Source organism: Larus michahellis, chromosome 19 (genome assembly GCF_964199755.1).
Source record: "Larus michahellis chromosome 19, bLarMic1.1, whole genome shotgun sequence".
NCBI lineage: Eukaryota > Metazoa > Chordata > Aves > Charadriiformes > Laridae > Larus > Larus michahellis.
The window spans coordinates 6,445,448-6,463,784 of NC_133914.1; the positions used below are offsets into that span (position 1 = coordinate 6,445,448).

The 18,337-nt window shown below is 56.4% G+C and overlaps 1 protein-coding gene across 1 annotated transcript in view; it reads right to left on the reverse strand.

Annotated features, from left to right (window-relative positions):
• Nucleotides 1–214: 214 nt before the first annotated feature.
• The window catches only part of SDC3 (syndecan 3), a 46,984-nt gene continuing 28,861 nt past the window's right edge, over nt 215–18,337 (reverse strand). Inside the window, exons 2-5 of the mRNA XM_074562876.1 lie at nt 5,289–5,406; nt 4,229–4,839; nt 2,237–2,507; nt 215–1,346 (exon numbers count right to left, since the gene is read on the reverse strand). Coding sequence (XP_074418977.1) covers nt 1,180–1,346; nt 2,237–2,507; nt 4,229–4,839; nt 5,289–5,406 — 1,167 coding nt within the window. The 3' untranslated portion in view covers nt 215–1,179. The remainder of the gene's footprint in view (nt 1,347–2,236; nt 2,508–4,228; nt 4,840–5,288; nt 5,407–18,337) is intronic.

The window sequence follows — 18,337 nt, forward strand, 5'->3', positions numbered from 1 at the left end:
CCCGGCGGGGACCCCTGCTCGACCCCCGAGGGGACAGGGCATTGCCTCTGCTTTGCAATTCTTTTCTTACACTGCCTCTCACGCCTTGTTGAGCTTTGTGAGATGTTATCCCAGCTGGAGGAACCGGGGAGAGGATTTAGCTTCTCCATTTCCAACTCCTCTCCCTTACCAACTCCCCACCACGCAACATCCCACTCCGTTTTAAAACCAGTGCTGTCGGTCGGACTGCGCAAGCTGAGTTTTATTGGTCACAGTGAAAACCCAGCAAAAGCAAGGTCACTTCTCAACCAAACCCCTCAGCGGCCGGCAACACGCTGTTTCTATCGATTTAAGGTCTCTGGCCGTGCACAGCGATGCAGTGAAGCGAGGTGGTGGCAGGAGGGGAGCAGCATGAGATACCCCAACATGTCTTCTTGCTGCTCCGCGAGCTCTCCGAAGTGGTGATCTAAAGAGATCGTTTCCAGCATACTGGCCAAGTTTGTGTTTATTTGCTTTTCCCCACTCCAAGAGCAAACCCTGGGGCATCAGGTATTCCAGCCCCTTGTGCTTTTTTTCAAGGTTCAAAGCGTATTTGAGAGTTGCATCCTCTCTTCAAACAGAAGCAGGGAGCAAGGTAAAACCTGCAAAGCAACCAACCCCACTGGAAAAAAAAACAAAACAAAACAAAACAAAAAAAAAAAAAAAACAAGAGAGAGGGAGAGAAACCTCCCTCCTTTCCAAAGGGAAAAAAAAAAAAAATAAAAAGGAAGACAAATCCAAACCAACCCCCCTGTGCCCCAGGGCTGGTAGAAGGTGTCCGGATCTCAGAGTCCGTTGTGTTGGTGGGAAAAGCCCAGTGACCTCCTGTAGCCGTCGGCAGCCTGACCGCCCCGTCCCACGCTCGCTGGGACGCTCCCTGGGCACGGGTTCCTTGGCGTTGGCTCCTTGCCCCGTCCCTCCCGCTGCAGAAAGGCCAGCGGTACTCGGTCCGAACTCGGCGATGCTCTGGGGCACTTGAATTTTTCATCATGCCGAAGATGTGTTTTCTCCTTTAGCTATTGCGGGTTTTGCTTTTTAAATTCACAGTCTGATCCAAAAAAGAGAGAGAGAGTGAGAGAGAAAGAGAGAGACTGGATGAAGTAGAGGAGGGAGAGTTTGGAGCGGGGAGGGAGGGAGTGCGAGGCACGCCGGGCTCTTCTTCTACGCGTAAAACTCCTCCTGCTTGTCGGGCTTCTGGTACGTCACGTTGGCTTGTTTGGGCTCCTCCAGCGTGTAACTGCCTTCGTCCTTCTTCTTCATCCGGTAGATGAGCAGCATGACCAGGAAGGCAGCGAAGAGGGCTCCCACCACGCCGCCCACGATCACCGCTGCAACACAGAGAAGTGGCACGGCCGTCAGTGCCGCCCCGCAGCCCCAGCCTGGCTTTCAGCGCAAAGAATTTTGGGGGGGATTATTTGGGATCCCGGCTTGGTTTTGCGCTTTGCAAGTTTGCGAGCAACTTTCCTCCTGAAATCTACGGTTGAGAGAACTGAAAATGAAGGTGAGGAGCTAACGCAATCGTGGGATTCAAGGAGCTTCAACAAGCTCCCAAGTGCAGAGGTGCTGAAGGGTAGGTAGGACCCAAAGGCATCTACTCTACAGCTGCACGATGGGTGATGGACTGGCACGAGGCAGCTCGGGCACAGACAGAGGTCCCTGCGTGGGCTGTAAACTCATGCAAGGAGGGTGCAGAAAGTCCCTCAAGGAGCTGCTCATTTGGGTGCCTGCCAGCATCCACCATGTTCAGCCAAAGACCAGCAGAAGAATAGCTGCTTTGCTGTGCCATCACCTTCAGCTCCCTTTTGCTGGTGGTGGGACACTGACACCTCTCCCCCATCTCTGATGTCTCTCTGGCTGGGACAAGTGGCCCTCCCAGGGCACCTCTCTCCTCCCCTGCGGTCAGAGGTGGCCGGGTGCTATTGAGCCAGCACCGTAGCACATCTTTACGCTGGCATCCTATTTTTTTCCCTTGAAACCCATCTTAGCAAATGCAAAACGTGCATAGCTCTTCACTCTCCTGGCAAAAACGTGAAGACCCCTGGAAACCCCCCAGCACAGGCTCTGGAGCTATTTTGGTAGGTGAGTGTGTGTTATTCCAGGCTCAACACCACCCCAATGGCCTGCCAAAGACCAGCTCCTCTCCTGGGCCATGGACAGCCCAGCTGTCTGTCCTCCCCCAGACATGCCAGCTCTTCTCCCACAAGCCCTCAGGTCTCACCTATCAACACTTCTTTCCTCTCCAGGATGTTTTTCTGGGGGAGCTGAGCGGCTGAGTTGCCCGAGTCTATCGTGTTGTCGATGAGCCCCGGCTCCGCGTTCTTGCCCAGCCCAGGTCCCGACGGCGGTGTCACCACGGCCATCACCTCATTACCGAGGTCGGGACGAGTTGTCTCTTCCTCCTCCCGGATCTCAAAGTCCCCGCTGGGGCCGCTGCTGACTGGGACCTCCAGCTCGTTGTCGAGGACTGTCGTTACCTCCCCTGGCTCCATCTGGGAGAAAGGACAAGGTGGAGCAGGGGACAAGGACCAAAGGGTGGTTCCCACCTCCAGCAGCTCTGATGTGTCCAGAGGAAGGACATCACAGTAGCAATGACAGGGTGGGCCTCTCAGCAGGGAACATAGGGGTAATGTTAGTGTGTCCCTTCCCTGTGTCACTAAAGTGGACAGTTATATTGCAGCAAGCAACACAAACCCACGTCTTGATGGTCACAAAAAGGCTGAGGCCACTGTGGCTGAGCTGGACCATTCTTGTCTGTCCCCATCCCAGGTGCCCTTGAGATGCACAAACACTCACCTGTTCCCTGTAGCTTCCCCTAAAGAGACCCCCACATCCCAGACCCACATCTGGGCTCTCTATCCCCAGTGTAGACCGATGGCTGGCTGAAACATCACACAGATGCCTCCTGGCTAGACGTGAAGTGATGCAATGGTTTGTGCTATAGCAACATAGCAAGGGGAAGGATTGGATGCCATTGGATGAGCCCCAGGGGGGTCCCTTCCCTCTCGCTTTTCTCCCTTCAACCTGCTCTTACGGTTGCAGCCCTGGGCCACAGGGCAGGAGCAGGAAGATGGGTCCTTCTCACCCAGGACATGGAGCCAGCCCAGCTCCCTGCCGTGGTCCCTGACCAAGCCCCTTGTCAAGGAGCCTAACCCAGCCTGTATAGCAAACAGGGGCTGGGCAGATGAGCCATTCCATCCCCCTCCAGCCCAGCCCTGACCTATTGCCTCCTTCACATCCCCACACCTGCAGCTCCCTCGGGCGCAAAATCCCCCCTGACCTTCCCCCTTGTCCCAGCAGTCTGACCTGCTACGTGTCCACATGCTGAGCTGGACCACACTGAGCATCCCCAAGCAAAACCTCCCTGTGGTCCCTCCTTCGCGGGGCAAACAGCTCCCTCCATGCCTGCCTCCGGATGTTACAAACGGGGATGGGCAAAGAGCTCAACGGGCCGAAGCCGGGGAGGGCGAGCAGGAGCCCTCTCCATGTCACGCCGCCCCCGGCGCGAGCGCATGGCTCACTGCTTCCCACAAGCACGCGTTTTTGTGACAGAGATTAATTGAAGGTCAGGGAGAGCCCAGAGCGCTATACATACATATACGTACACAGAAAAGAGGGACTAGTTTAGACAAATCACTCCACCTTTCAGTCAAAGCGGTTTTCAAAGGGCCCCCGAGGGGCTCTGAATGAGAGATGGATCAGCGGATTAAATCCCCTGCTTAGGACACCCGACGGGCTGGAAATGCACCGTCAAGCTGCAATTGTGGAGGTTTGAGCCTCCCATTGATGGGCTGCAAATTGAGAAATGGTACGATGAGCCCAGACACCAAACCCAGAGGAAAGCTGCTCTTTTCCCGTGGGACGGTGGTACCCCCCAGCCCTGCTTCCCTCCCGCCCGGGGAAACTGCTCTGGAGCAGCTGGGCAAGGCAGAGCTGGGGGCACGTGGCACACCCCTGGGCGCCCCCATCAGCTCTTGTGACAGTCCTATCACCATGGTCTGCCCATGCTAAACCCCCCACCCTTTAATCTCCCCTCCCCAGCTCCCTAGATGTTCCACTGTCCGTAGAGCTGGGAAGAGCCCAACCTGGCTTGACCTTCCTCTGAGCAACTGGTTCAGGATGTATCTACCCCAAAGGCTTCCCATCACCACCGCTTGGCTTCAAACAAGGCCCACGAGCCCTTTAGCAGGTAAGAAGGGCTGCTGCCTCCTACCTGGGGGGCTTCTGTGGGCGGCAGCGTGGCAGGACTGGATGGCAAGGCAGTGCTTTTTTCTGTGAGGTCTGCAGTCCTGGAGGTGCTTGGTTTTGGCAGGGACCTGGGCTTGGTCGTGCTGGTGGGGACGAGCCGTGACGTGGCCGCCTCTGTTGGTGCGCTGGTTTTGAGGACGGCGGTGGTGGGTGTCTCCAAGGTAGTGGCCCGGGTGGTGGCTGCCTTGGTGACAACGGGCGGGAGGAACCTCCGGACGGTGGTGGGCTTGGCAGTGGCCATGGTGGTGCTGGTGGTGGTCGTAGCCGCAGTGGTTGTGGTGGTGGTGGCTGTGGTGGTGGTGGTGGTGGCAGTCGTGGTGGTAGGGGAGTCACTGGCAGTGGTACTGGTGGTGGTTGCTTTCCAACTGGGGATCACTGGAGTCTCTGTCATCCTGGGGATATACAAGACGCTGGTTGTCTGCTCGGGGGTGGTGTACTCAGCAGGGAATGGTTCAAAAGGGGTTGCCACAGGCTGCACTGAGGTGATGGGCAGCACGGCTGCCGTGGTGGGGAGCGTGACCGACGTGTCTGTGGTGAGGCTCACTGCCGTCTCAAGCCCCGACTCCTGCTCGAAATCTGAAACAGCATGAGAAGAGCAAAGAGTGAAGCTGCTGCTGGCCCAGCGCTTCCCAGGGCTGGCACCCACCTGGCCTCACCCCGAAAAAAACCATAAGCATGGACTGGTTCCAGGCTCAGCAGAAACCAACGGCTGCAAATTCCCATGTGGTGGCCAAAGCCCCTCCCTGGGGTCAATGAACATGTAACATGGCACGTGCTATTGTGCTGGGGAAGGGCTAATCCTGCCCAGTAGGACCAGAGACCGAAATGGGACATGGAGTCACTTGAGCCCAATCTTTGGGACAGTTCCCTTTGTTTTTGTCTAGGAGAGGGCAGGAGGGAAGCTCTGGAGATGGATAACGAGGATCCCCACTCTCACATCCCATGGCAAGCCCCTCTCCAGTCCCACCGAAACCCTTGGCTAGGTTCCCCAGGGACCCTCCCTCAGGAACCCCACAGCTACTTACACCCCGAGCCGGAGCCCGAGTAGACATCGTCCAGTTCATCATCCCCAAAGGGGTCATCGTCCCCGGAGCCCTCCAGGTCCACGGGCCTCTCGTAGTTCTCGTTGCGCCAGCGCTGAGCCTGCAGCCAAGCGGGGAGAGACGCGTGAGCAGCTCCAGCCTGACAAATCAAGACCGGTGCCTGCAGAGACACCCCCAGAGCGCTCTTGCGGGACGATGCACAGGTTAAACGGGCCAGGGAAAAGCAAGACCAAGGGAGCAGGAGTGCAGGCAGCGCTTATCCAGCTCAACCATCCAGAATCGTGGGGGTTTTTTTCTTCCCCAATACAATTTGCTGCTGCAAATCTTTCAGACAAGCTGACATTTTGTGGAGAGCTCACATTGACTCCGATAACATTTCCCATGGAAACAAGCCCTCTGGAAAAGCGGGGCGGGGGGGGAAAAACCAACAACTGCTTTTGAGTGCTGTTAGAAAAAAAAATAACGATTTTGTTCTCCAGCTCGTTATTGTTTTGGTTTAGATGATTTTCATGTGATTCCGGGCACAGGTGTGACAGTAACACGCACTATCAGCTGCCATAACTTGGAAAGTCTCAATATGAAACAATATCAGACTTCAAATATTCCACCGCTTTACAGTGCTGCTAAAACTCGAAGAGCCCTTGCTAGTAGGGCTCTTAAACGTCTTGTTTTGCAGATCAAAGTGTCTCCTGTTTGTGTTGCAAGGAAACAGTTTGACACTTCATTACAACCCAAACAAGGCGACTTTGATCTGCAAGATAGCATCAGATGTTTCAAGATGTAACAAGCCAGGTTAGTGCTTAAATTTAAAAGAAAGGGGTTGAAGGGTCCCCTTCACCTATTCTAGCATTTTACCTCTTGACAAAACTTCGAGTTTCTTTGTTTTCATTCCAGATTGGAACAAAAAGGAGCTTTGAAAAGTCAGAAGGCCCCGTGGCATAGAAATTGGGGACTTTTAACTCACATTTTGCCCCCACATCTCTTCTCCTGGAGCCCATCAGCTGGCGAGGGAGAGACAACCCGGCGGCCTGGAAGGCAGGAGGACGCTTGCCAGGGGCTGCGAGGTGATTGCTGCCGTGGTGCCCAAGCCAAGGAGATGTCTCCTGCCCAAACCCTGCCTACATCGTCACTGATGTACCACTTGTGTCATACACCCAGGGTGACAGCGTGAGCACATTCCTGAGGACATAAATCTCTCGGGAAGGTCAAGGGGAGTTGGGCTTTTAAGTGTCTGTCTCTCCTGAAAGCGCGGCTGAGCTTTTTCTGGCTGGATCTACTCCTTTATCTCCAGCTCTCCCTTATCACCGCAGCCACTGGTTATACCCCGCCGGTCTCCAATGTGCCACAAACCTTCCAGATCACTGGGATGATTCAGTCTTTGCCCCCAAGATAATGCCCTATTCTGGAGTTTCAAATCCACGGTCACCAGCAGCTCCCTGAAGAAGTCTGTTATCTACCAGAATTAATCCCCAGGGAACTGGGAATCGAGCAGCCCCTTGCTGAGCCACAGAGGCCGAACCCCACTGCAGCACAGGGCTGAGGAGGGGAGACGTGTGCTCTGAATGTGGGTGTCAGTGCTGACTAACCCTGCAGAGGTGCTGGGAAGCCCAGCAATGGCCATGGTGCTGAGGAAACAGCCTGGAGAAGAGGGACCAGGAGAGATGTGACAGAGGCAGGAGGGAGCCAAGAGTGAGGGGGACACATCCCTGCAAGGCAGGAGCTTGCCTTCCCTCCTTGGAAATCAAGGCGTCACCAATGGGTGACAAGCTCGATGAGCTTGATGTTGCCAAATGATTTCAAATAATCCTTTGTCCTGATTTATGGAGGATCTATGGAGGGCTCCAACTCCTGGAGAAGATAAAAAGTAGGGAAATACTGATGCACCAAGGATCAGTGCAATTGATTTTGCTAAATAAGTGATGTCTTACCTATAAACCAATGTGCAACAAGAAAATAAATAAAATGCAATAATGAATAGGTGCCCGGGTGGGATCTGCTGTAGCCCAAGGGGAAGGCAGTGGATAGAAGTAAAAAATCCCAAGAACCACCTTTGGTTTCACCGTGCAAGTTTTCCATGACTCCCCAGCACTGACTCCAAAACCTTTGGGCCAATGTCCCTCCTGGGTCGGTAGGACAAAGCTACGGAGCTCACCCACTCTGAAACAGTCCATCCAGGACTTCTCTGTGCAGGGAAGCCAAGGACCAGGAGATCCCAAGGGACACACAGGGGCTAGTTCAGTGTCTTTTGAAGGCTGATGGGGTGCACCACCCATAGGAGCCCATAAATTATGAGACAGGCCTCCAAAACTGATGGGAGGGCAAGGAAAAATTGCAAGGTTTGAGGGATGGGAGCAATAAACATTTTGAGTTACTTTTGTTTGCTTTTTGATTATTATTATTATTATTATTATTACACCAAAAATATTGAGGCTCACCAAAAAACGAGGAGGCCACCGCACAGGCGCTCCCCAGACCAACCCTCACCCCTGCCAGCTAACCTGGGTGAGCTCCCCGAAGGCTGGATTCTCTCCGCGTGACCTTGCCATAATGGGAGCCACATGGCCCAGCTCCATTAAGCCTGTTTCTCCCGCAAATTGGAACCAGACGAGGCAGGTCCAGCCGCCGACTCCCTGGCTCCCCATGCTTGGATGGGGAAATGAAAATGGAAGTGCATGGCGCCAGCGTGCCATGCCAGTCCCTGTTCATCCACCCATGGATCCATCCACCCATGGATCCATCCATCCATAGATCTATAGATCCAGCCAGCCAGCCAGCCAGCCCTCCTTCCATCCACCCATGGATCCATCCACCCATGGATCCATCCATCCATCCATCCATCCATCCATCCATCCATCCATCCCATGGGGTGGAGAGACTCAGCAGAACTCAGTGCCTGTCCTGGATCTGTTCTGCCCAGGAGAAGAGCCTGGAGCGATGCAGCGAGGGCAAACGGGTACATGCAACGTGCTCCCATCCCGCTGCAATGACCCCAAGTCAGCTGAGAATAAGGAGGACAGGAACGTTGAATTAAAGCAAACTTTGGTGGCTGTGGGTGCTGTTTGCAGCCAGGGTTTGGTACCAGCAGCCCCAAGGTGATCAAGTCACTGGGAATATCCTGGAGATGACGGAGACGACTGTGTAAGGGCAGCTCCCAGACCTCACCGGTGAGAACTGCCCGGTCCCAAATCCAAAAGCAAACCTTCCCATGAGAATAACACCCCCATATTTCGCTCAGTCAGTCACCGAGTCCAGCACCCCCTGCTCGGCATGTGGCCGGGGAGGAGTCCCCCGGCACCACTGCCCACCCCCAGGATCCTCCGAGGGTCTCCGACCCACGCTGTGCTCCAACCTGCAGCACGTGGCTCCCTGACATGACGCAGAGGTCTGGAGCTAGAAACCCTTTCTGTGGGTCTGTCTCCTCCCCAAATCCACACCCCCCTCACTGTGCAGACACCATCGCTCCCTCCAGGTTGAGGAAACCGGATCCGTGCCACAGCCCCAGGGGGATCCATCTCCCGGAGCTGCTGACTGTAGCAGGAACAACTTCACAGCAATAAAACACCTCGCAGGGCCAAAACTCACTCCCCAGAGACAACTCCCTCGACGTGAGAGACGGCTCGCCCACGCCTGCCCCTCACGCGCCAGCCCGCAGGAGAGCAGAGATGTTCTCAGCCGGGTTTTGCCCTAAGTGGATTCCAGAGGATCGGCGGCGATCGGTGGAGTTTACACTGAAGAGGGATGCCGGCAGCCCGCGGCACGGGGCAGCCCGCCAGCAGCCCGGCTCCAGCTGCTGCCTGGCCAGCTCAGTGCGTGTAATACCAGCTCCCGCACGACCGGGCACCACGCTGCTGTTGCACGGCAATATTGACAAAGCTGCAGCGTTCCCGCTGCTCAGGGGAGGTGAAACGGGGACTCAAGTGGGGTGGCAGAGAGTTTCCCTTCTCTTGCTTGTCCGCAAGTCTCCAGAGGCTGCTCCCGAGCTGCTCCCGTGTGCAGGGGGAGCTGGTGGCACAAAACCACGGCAAACAGCAATGGATGCTGGGCAACCCCTTTGCTCCCCTCCAGCATCCTTCATCCTAGGATTGCATCTACCCTAAAATAACCCCACAGCCAGGACCAGGCATGGGGGGGGACCCCCTGACTGCAGCGAGCACAGCGCCAGCCCATCAACCTTCACAAAGATTTATTGATAAAGACTTGTGAAACGTCTCCAGGTGTTCCCGCTGCGGAGGGAGGGGGGTGTTTGGGACACGGCTGTTCCCAAAAAAGCCCCCATGCTGCTCCACTCCCAAGGCACTGACGTAAACCTCCTCCTGGCCAAGCTGCCCCAGCTGCAGCCCTGATGGTATTAGGTCAGGCTCATGCAATAAATCTTGGGAACAGTCGGTGTTTATTTGGATTTACTGCTGCTTAGATCGTTAATACTCCAAGTGCACCAAGCCCCGCAGCCGTGCACGACTCCCAGCCTCCCCCCAGCATCGAGGGGGCTGCTCCCCCTTGCACAGCTGGGATGGAGCAGAAAGGAACGGTGATTTTGCCAGCCCGGGAAATCACAAATCACGCAGGACGGCAGCTCCCACCTCCCGACCTGCGGCTGCCTCCCCATCCGTCACAGCCTGCACCGCAGCAAAGACGCAGCTGGCTGGATTTGTCCCAAAAAGAGAAACTTCACCCTGACTTTATCCTTGACACAGCAGGTTCCGCGCGGTCAGGGCAAGGTTGGAGGGAGCCCGCTGGCGGGTTGCCCTGGGTGTGCTGGATCCGTCCCTTGCAATCCCTGGTCCCCAGGGATGGTGTCATGAACTGTCCCTGTGCCATGGCAGGATCTTCTGGGCATGCTGGATCTGTCCCTTGCAATCCCTGGTCCCCAGGGATGGTGTCATGACCTGTCCCCACCCCGTGACAGGATCCCCTGGGTGTGCTGGATGCGTCCCTTGCAACCCCTGGTCCCCAGGGATGGTGTCACGAACTGTCCCCACCCCGTGACAGGAGGGACGGGGCTGCTACCCCAGTGGGAACCCCAGTGTCGGGCTGCGAAGCCTGTGCAACGGCTGAGGATTGCCAACCCCAAGAGAGGGTTTTCCACGGCACGAATTTCCTGCCTGCCTGGGGCCGGGAGTCGCACAAGCCGCATCCTCACCCTTGATGAATCTTCTCCCGCGGTCGGGATGGGGAGACCCACTCGCAGGATACCCAGGGCCTCTGTGCCACCCTCTCCGGGTGCCTCAGGCAAAGCTGGGCCCAGCGGGCAGAGGCTTCTCCGGGCAGGGAGGAAAACGCAGCGCGATGCTCATCCTGGCCCCACTGCCCCCCAGCCCCATGCCAGCCCCTGCCCTGTCCACAGCGGGATGCCCAGGGCCAACAATTAGCCAGCTCGAGCCAAGGGACAGCAGTTCCCATCCCTGCAATTACAACTTCCTGGCTAATGGCTCCTGGCAGGGGGTTTCGTTAGCCGGCTCAGCCCTGCTTCCCCCCGGCCGGGCTTCATTAGGGAAATTAAACCAGGGGTCAAGGCAAAGCTGCTGGAGGCACTGGGGCCCAAGACGCCAGCTGGACATGGGGGGGCTGCATCGCCTTTGGTGGTGTCCAAGTCCACGGGAGGCGAAAAGGAGCGGAAAGGTTTCAATGTGCCCTGCACGGTGCTGGGTCTCTGCTGGGCCACGCTCAGGACTGTCCTGCAGAAGGGGAACTGCTCGTGTCACATCCCCGTGGCTCAGCCCATGAGCTGGTCACTGCCATCCCAGCCATGGGGGCAGCCTGGGCCAGGATCCAGCTCTGGCACCATCCACACCCCAATCGCCTGCCTGATTTCTACTCCTCCGACATCCGGAAAAGGTCACAGATCTGCTGCTATAAAAGCAAGCCCCAATGCAAAGCAGTCTCCCTAGGGCAGAGCCAGAAAGTCAAATTTCAATAAACATTCCTCCAGTGCTCAAAATGACCCCAAATCGGTGCCAGACCCCAAAGGACTTGGATGTCGGCAGCTCTGGAGGTGACACAGTCACTACATCAAGCTCGGATAAGAAAACATCCCCCACTTGGTCCAAGGACCCTTTTGCTCCCGCAGGAGCCGCGGGGCTGAGCGACATCGGCAGGAGATGCCACCCACCCGGCCACACGCTGTCCCCTTTGATGCCTCCGCTTGGCTGGACCAGCCGGGAATGGCAGCCAAGGGGCCGCGGCAGCGCAAATCACACCCAAATCCGGTGCTAAGAGCCTTGGAAAGCGAGCGAGAGCTCAGGCCCTTTGGCCCAGCACCACCAGAGCTGAGCAGGGAGATTAGAGAGGCTTCAGTCCCTCTCCATCATCTATGCGCATGTAACCCACCCCAGCACAGCGGATGGCCCGTCCCTCCCTCTCCTCTCCCTTTACCAAGGCGGGTGACATCATTTTACAGGTGAAAAAAATGTAAAGCTCGGGAAAAGGGTCCCACTGACACACTCAGCCCCGCCGCCACAAGCAGCTCTCCACATACACCAGAGGATTTGGGGACTTAAAAGATGGGGGAAACCAAGACGCAGAGGGGACCTGCCCGTCACCTCTGTGTAGGGTACAAACGTGCTCCTACAGACCCCTCGGCATCTTCAGCTGCGTCCTGGGGGACGGGGACCAGTTGGTTCAGGTCTTCCAAAATCCCCTGCACACCCTTTCTTTCACGTCCCTCCTTCCCTAGGCAGGGAGGAGAAGGGTGTTGTATTTTTTAGGGTGTTCCCACTCCCTGGCAAGGTTTTTGCCGTGATTCTTCAAATTCTCCAAACCTGCCCCGAACATTAAACCCAAAATGTGCTGCCGTTGCAAAAGCGATATTCACGGCGGAGTGTCTGCCTTTCACACCGGGAGGAAGGGAGCCTTCTAAATCAATCCATCTTTAACCACGGGGAGAGGCTGGTGAACCTCCCCGGGATGCTCTCAGGCCCTTCTCCGGTAGCCATCGGCATAGCAACGGTCGCCATAGAAACCGCCTCCTCCATGGCGACGCATCCATGGCTGGTGCGGGGCGATGGGTGGTGTCCTCCAGCGCATCCACCCAAGCCGGGTCTGGGGTCCGCTTCCCCGGGGGTGCCATGGGGTGGGCTAAGGGGGGAGAAGGGGACAAGAGCCATCTCCGAAAGCACAGAGGAGCTCCCAGGGGAACCATCTGGGCCAGGGGAGAAATCATGGCTTGAGTCCCCGCATCCGCTGTCTGTGGGACTTTGCGGAGGGTCAGAGAATCCCTCCCCCGCCGCCGCAGCAGCCCTGGCTGGGAGTTATCTGCCCCAGTCTGGCTGGTGGAAGGGACCAAAGGCTGTGGATGTTTCTGGCCCTCCTGGCTGTGGACAGAAGGTCGGAGTTTTCCCTGAAGGAACCAGAAAGGAAATAAAAAAGGATTAAATTTGGTGGTTTCTAAGGCAGCCAGGACACAGGCGTGATTCGTGCTCGGAGCTCGGGATGCAGTAACGGGGAACAAAGCTCGGTGGTAAAATCCTTCCCTGGCACATGTCTAAGGCTCCCTGGCAGCGCACAGGGAGAGCAGAGCACCCCCAGAGGTGACGCGAACCCCAGGAAAGCATCGCAGCCCGTGGAGCCCACGCGTCTGGCCGCAGCCCCCGGCACTACGCGTGCTGCAGGGAGACCTGGCACGGCAAGCTGGGGACAGGGGGGATTTTATCCCGCCATACAGATGACCACAGCCATCCAGCAGCCTCCGGCACAGCTCCGGGGTACGAGATGGGGCCAAGGCAGGGGAAGGGACGCATGTGGAGAGCATCGGGAGGGACACAAGGGAGCAGTCTGCTCCACATCCCAGCGGGTGGGCAGTTAAAGAGGAAAAGGAAGATTGAATCAGCGTGAAAGCAGCCTGGAGAAGGGGACTGGGTGGTGCAGGCGAGCACGAGGACCAGCTCGCCATCCCATCCCGTTGGTACCACGCACGTGTTTCTTGTCTCTGCGTCCCATTCCCTGCCCATCCTGCTTGAAAAACAAAGAGCCAAACCAGAAAGCCGAAGCACCTCAACCCAGTGGGCCAGCTTTGGGGAGCCCAAACCCCCTGCTGCCAGCAGCAGCCCCGCGCCCCCGCGCGCTGCAAGGGCGAGGGGAGAGGACAAGGTGGGCAGGAGCCTGCCCTTGCCATGGAGCGATGCAAGTGGCGATGGCAGCAAGTGACCCGGCGCGTGTCCTCTCCTCCAAGGGAGACGCTGAATCTGGCCGCCTTGGAAAGCTTGGAAGGACGCAGCCAGGGTCAGCAATTCATCAGGGGCTGAAAGCCGGTTTTCTCCAGGAAAACACATTTAAACTGAGAACACATCGCAGGAAAAGCGGCGATTATTTCTACGGTATTTTCCATGGGATATTTTCAATTAATCACCCCTTGAAAGCACTTTTCTGGTATTTTATATAGAAAACCTTAATAACTCATCCCAACACATGATTTAGTGATACTACAAACAGTTGAAATAATACTAACTCGCACATAAAGTTGGAATGAAAACATTGTTTCTGAACCTTAAAGACTCCACAATTCTTTTCCCACTGCAAAAAAAAAAATATAAAAATAAAAAAAAATCACTGAATTTCCACTCTTCCATCCAAGGCTGCAAGTTAAAAATAAACCTGTCGGAACGCTGCTCCAGACAGCACCTCCGTGTCACCAGGACCCGCTGCTTTGGGAAAAGACCTCGATGTCCCAGCATGGTGAGCCCTGGCCAAGTTTTTGCCCGAGGGCTGATGCTCGAGACCACCGAAGCTGCTTGAGATGGAGACGCCCATGGCAAAGCCGAGGACGCTGGGCTTTCTTCTAAGGCAGTGCCCTGGCATGGCTGGAGTCTGGGGGGGGACAGGGTGCTGGTGGAAACTGGGGGGCTGATGCTCGTGGCCGGCAGAGATCCCACTCGTAATATGTGCTGTGAGTTCAGGCGGGCAGCAACCAGTTATTTCCTGTAACTTCATTCTTTCCCAGATTAATTAAGCCCCCGAATAACAGCTGCCTAAACCCCAGTGCATTTTGATTTAATAGGCCGGTTATTTTATGCAAGTAAAATAATCATTAACATTTACCGAAGAGTGGCAATTATTCTGGCTTTGTATCGATTCTCCGCTGCCAACGCAGGCAACGCTGCGAGAAGCCGGGCTGGATGCGGGCGCATCCCAAAACCTGCGTTCGGACACGTACGCTCATGAGTATTTAATCATCACTCAAGGAATATAACGAACCCCCGGGTCCAGGTAGCCTGGACCAGGCTCAGCTCTTCAAACAGCATCTCTTCCTCCTCCTTGGGATCGTCTGTCTCTACCGTCATTTTTTTATCCCAATTCTTCAATGGATTAGTGCCAGATCCTACCCAACCACACAATAAATATCCCCGAGCCAGGGCTGGCATGAAAAATAGCAAACCTCCCAACGTAAATTGTTGCTAACACCTCATCTCCCAGCACGCTCCGCTTTTTACCCCCGGGGAGATGGAAGAGAAAAAAAAAAACAAAACAAAAACCAAACACACAAACAAACGTCCCCACCTCCTGCTGCATTGCAAAGCGCCAGGCGAAGAGGCACAAAAGAGCCCGGCGAGGCTCTGCCACGCGTGGGTTGGGATTGCATCAGGCAGTCGAGGTGGCTTCTTGGGGTTCCCCTGGGGTGGCAGATCGCCCCCCCAAGCCTTAATTCCCACCCGGGGATGGCCGTGTTTGGCTCCTGCTGCATCGGCAGTGGTTCAAAGCGCAGCCCTTTGCCCCATGGCTGCGGGTTTGGCCAGAGCTGATGGAGCACGCGGTTGGAAACGATGCTCTTGGCAGATGCAGGAATGGGGCAGGAGGTCCCCTCAGGCCTGGGTGAGCCGGTGTAAGGGGAAAGCCGAGCCAGAGCTGGGCTCTACAGACCCCCGCTTTGGTACCCAGCAGTGGGGAGATACCTGCCCGCTGAAAAAACCCAAACCTACGATGCCTTCCGTCCTACAGAGAGCATCCTGCCAGCCCAGGCAGGGCAACGCAGACAACCTGCACGGGATGGAGCAAAGCCAGCGGGGCTGGCAGGCGGGGGTGGGCAGGCAGCCGGGATGCCCGCACCCCCAGCTCCGCCGCCTGCCCTCCTCCACCTCCCCGCTCCACCTGCCCAGCCCCATTTCTTTTCCGCCCCGAAGGATCCGAGATGCGCTCCAGACTCATTAATTCCCCTGGGATCGCACATTGCCATGGCGACGCCGGCAGCCCCGGGAAAATCCTGCCCTCCTCGGCACATGGCCCGCAGAGCCCAGGCCACCGTCCCCGGATGCTCAGGGTGGGTCTCGGCCCCCCGGCTCCGTCCACAATTTCCTTCCCGGGACTCCGGAGCCGCCGCTGTCAGCGGGAGCTCCCCCCAGTCATTACGGAATTGATTTAATTTGCTCTGCTCCATAATCCTATCGCAGCTTAACATGCAAAACTGTCTCGAGCTTTTCTCACCTTCCACAAAGGCGCGTTTCAGAGCTCGCTCCCCTCCCCGAGACGCGGCTCTCCGAAGAGCTGCAAAATAGGACTTTATATACATATTTTTTTTTCCTGCCCTTCCTCGAGCGCTTGGCACAGGGACTGTGTCTGTTAAACACCTCCCCGGCGGCTTCCCGGCAGCGGGACGTGGCTAATTGGCACTTTGGGATTCACACATTCCCTGTCTTGCCCCCGGCTCCTCCAGAGAGACCCAGCAGCACAGACGGGCCCCCCAGGAGCGCTCGCCCTCCCAACCTGGGGGAGGACAGTCCCGTGCTCTGTATCCAGGCCATGGAGCTGGAGTTTGGCTGAGACAAGCATCTTTTGGTGCTGTTGAGGAGCTGGGAGCTGCAGGCACAGCCGCAAGCTTGGGTGGCTCACATGGGGGACAAGTCATAGCGTGCCTCAGTTTACCTGTCTGCGAAATGGGTGCAAATACTGCAGGGCCCTGCAGAGGGTCATCCATGTCTCACAGCTCATGTCTCTCTGCTCCCGCAACTGCCCCAGGTGCAACTCTGGGCTGAAATTCAGAGTTTCCCCACCAGTCAGACACACAAAAGGGCGAGCAGCGTCGCGGGGGAGGCAGGGAGGCCAGTGGGAGAAGTAACCTCTGTGCCGTGGATTATATCCCGTCTGCGAGTGCCGGTGGGCAGCACGCTGCAGGAAGGGGCATCCTCAGCCCTTGCCTCAGTTTCCCCCTTCCCCGAGGACTGGGGGGAAAGGCACGACGTCCTCTCCGAGCAGGACTCGACCTGCTGATGTGGGATGACGGCAGGGACGAGCTGGAAGGCAGAGCTGGAGGAGGACAGACGGACGGGTCTGCCCAAGGCTTGCTGGTTTATTCTGCCTCTTGCTTTACCCTTGCCAGAGCCCCCACGCATGAGGCAGCCTCGCTGGTACGGGGGAGATTACAAAAAAAAATTAAAAAAAAAAATCAAATCGAGACTTGAATGATGCCAGGGGCCACCGTCACGTTAAAGAGAGGTTAAACACCCTTCTACGGGGGGGTTGGGGATTTTCAGCCGTGGAAATGTGGTGGGGGCCAGCACTGCTGGGGGCATCCCGGCTGGGTCCCTGGGGGCCGGATCCTGCAGCCGCCGCTGGGCACGGGGTGAAGGGACTTTTCCTTATGGAGGGGGGAAAAAAACCCAAACCGTATCCAGTCAAACAGGTGGAGCTGGAGCTGGTGTCTGCAAGCTGGGAGGGGAACGAAGAGGTGGGGAGGGGGCCGGCGGGGAGCAGAGCCCTGGGCTCCACTCCTGAGGGGTGCACAGCACCCACAGAGCCAAGGTGGGTGCTGGGATCGGGCCGGATGGCCAGGCTGGTGGAAGAAAGTCTCCAACCTGGCAAGAGCTGCTCCCGTGAGCTGGATGTGCGCTGGCTCTGACGGCATTTCTCCTCCCAAGCTCTTTTTCATCCTTTTCTTTTTTCCTTTCTTTTTTTTTTTATTTTTTTTTATTTCCCCCCTTTATTTTTTTTTTTTTCCCCCACTATATTTTTCACCTTTCCCTTTCTCCCCTCAATTCCATGCTCCAGGACCCAGGGCATTAAACAAACTTCTTTGCTCTCCCCAGCAAAGACAGGGAGAGAAAAAGCTCATTTCCAGCCCCCTTTGCCGGAAAAAGACGACGAGAAATTTGCACCTTAGTGCTTGAAAATGAGAAGCAAAAAAAAAAAAACCAACCCAAACCCAAACCCACAAATGCTCGAGAGCTTTTAAGCCAGACCTGAGATGTTAAAGGAGCTCAACCCACCCGGAGCTTTGGCCCACGGAAAAAAATAAACCCGATGATGAGGAGCTGTGGGGGCACCCGGGTGGGGAAGGAATAGGGTGCTGCACCTTGCTGGAAAGCAGCCTCCTCTCTCTTAATTACTCTCCTAATTACACTTGAGAGCCTTTCGGTGGGGACCTGAACTAATTATTCCCACTTAACGTGACACCTTCATGCATCCTCCTGCCTGTTGCCCATCGAGGGTGGATGAGAATAGGTAGCTCCCCAGATATTTGGGCCTCATGAGGGGTTTTCTCCAGTCCCAAGGACCGGCCGACTCCTTTTGCTTGGTCACCAGGGGTTCATTCAGCCCTTGCAAAGCCACCGGCGGCGCTGGCCGCAGCTGAGCGCCAGCCCCGTGGAGAGCTGGGTGGTTTTTGGCGACAGCTTGAGCTCCTCCGTGCATCCAAATCTCCCCAGCCAGATGGTTGGGCTGATCACACGCTTCCCGGGTCACCCGAGGGCAACGCCAGCATTTCCACAGGCCCACCAGCTCCCGGGCGAGGAGAAAATATTTATTCTCCTGCCCTCAGATAGCAAAGGAGCTATTTTTTTCCCTTTCCAGCCTATCGGCTGCCAACGGGAGCCCATTCACTTCCCGGGGAAGGACGGACACTGCAGCTGGAGAAAAGCCACCCCGTGTAGCCGATGCCCACGATCCCGCTGGAGCAATCGGGTCTCTCCAGGTTCAGTTTTTCTTTACAACCCCAGCAGCAGAAAAGAGAGGAAAGAAAATAGGTGCCGGGACGGTTTGATGCACGGCGCCTCGGACACTGCCGTCCTTGTTCTCCGCTGGCCACATTGCCCAGCCGGAGCGGGGGA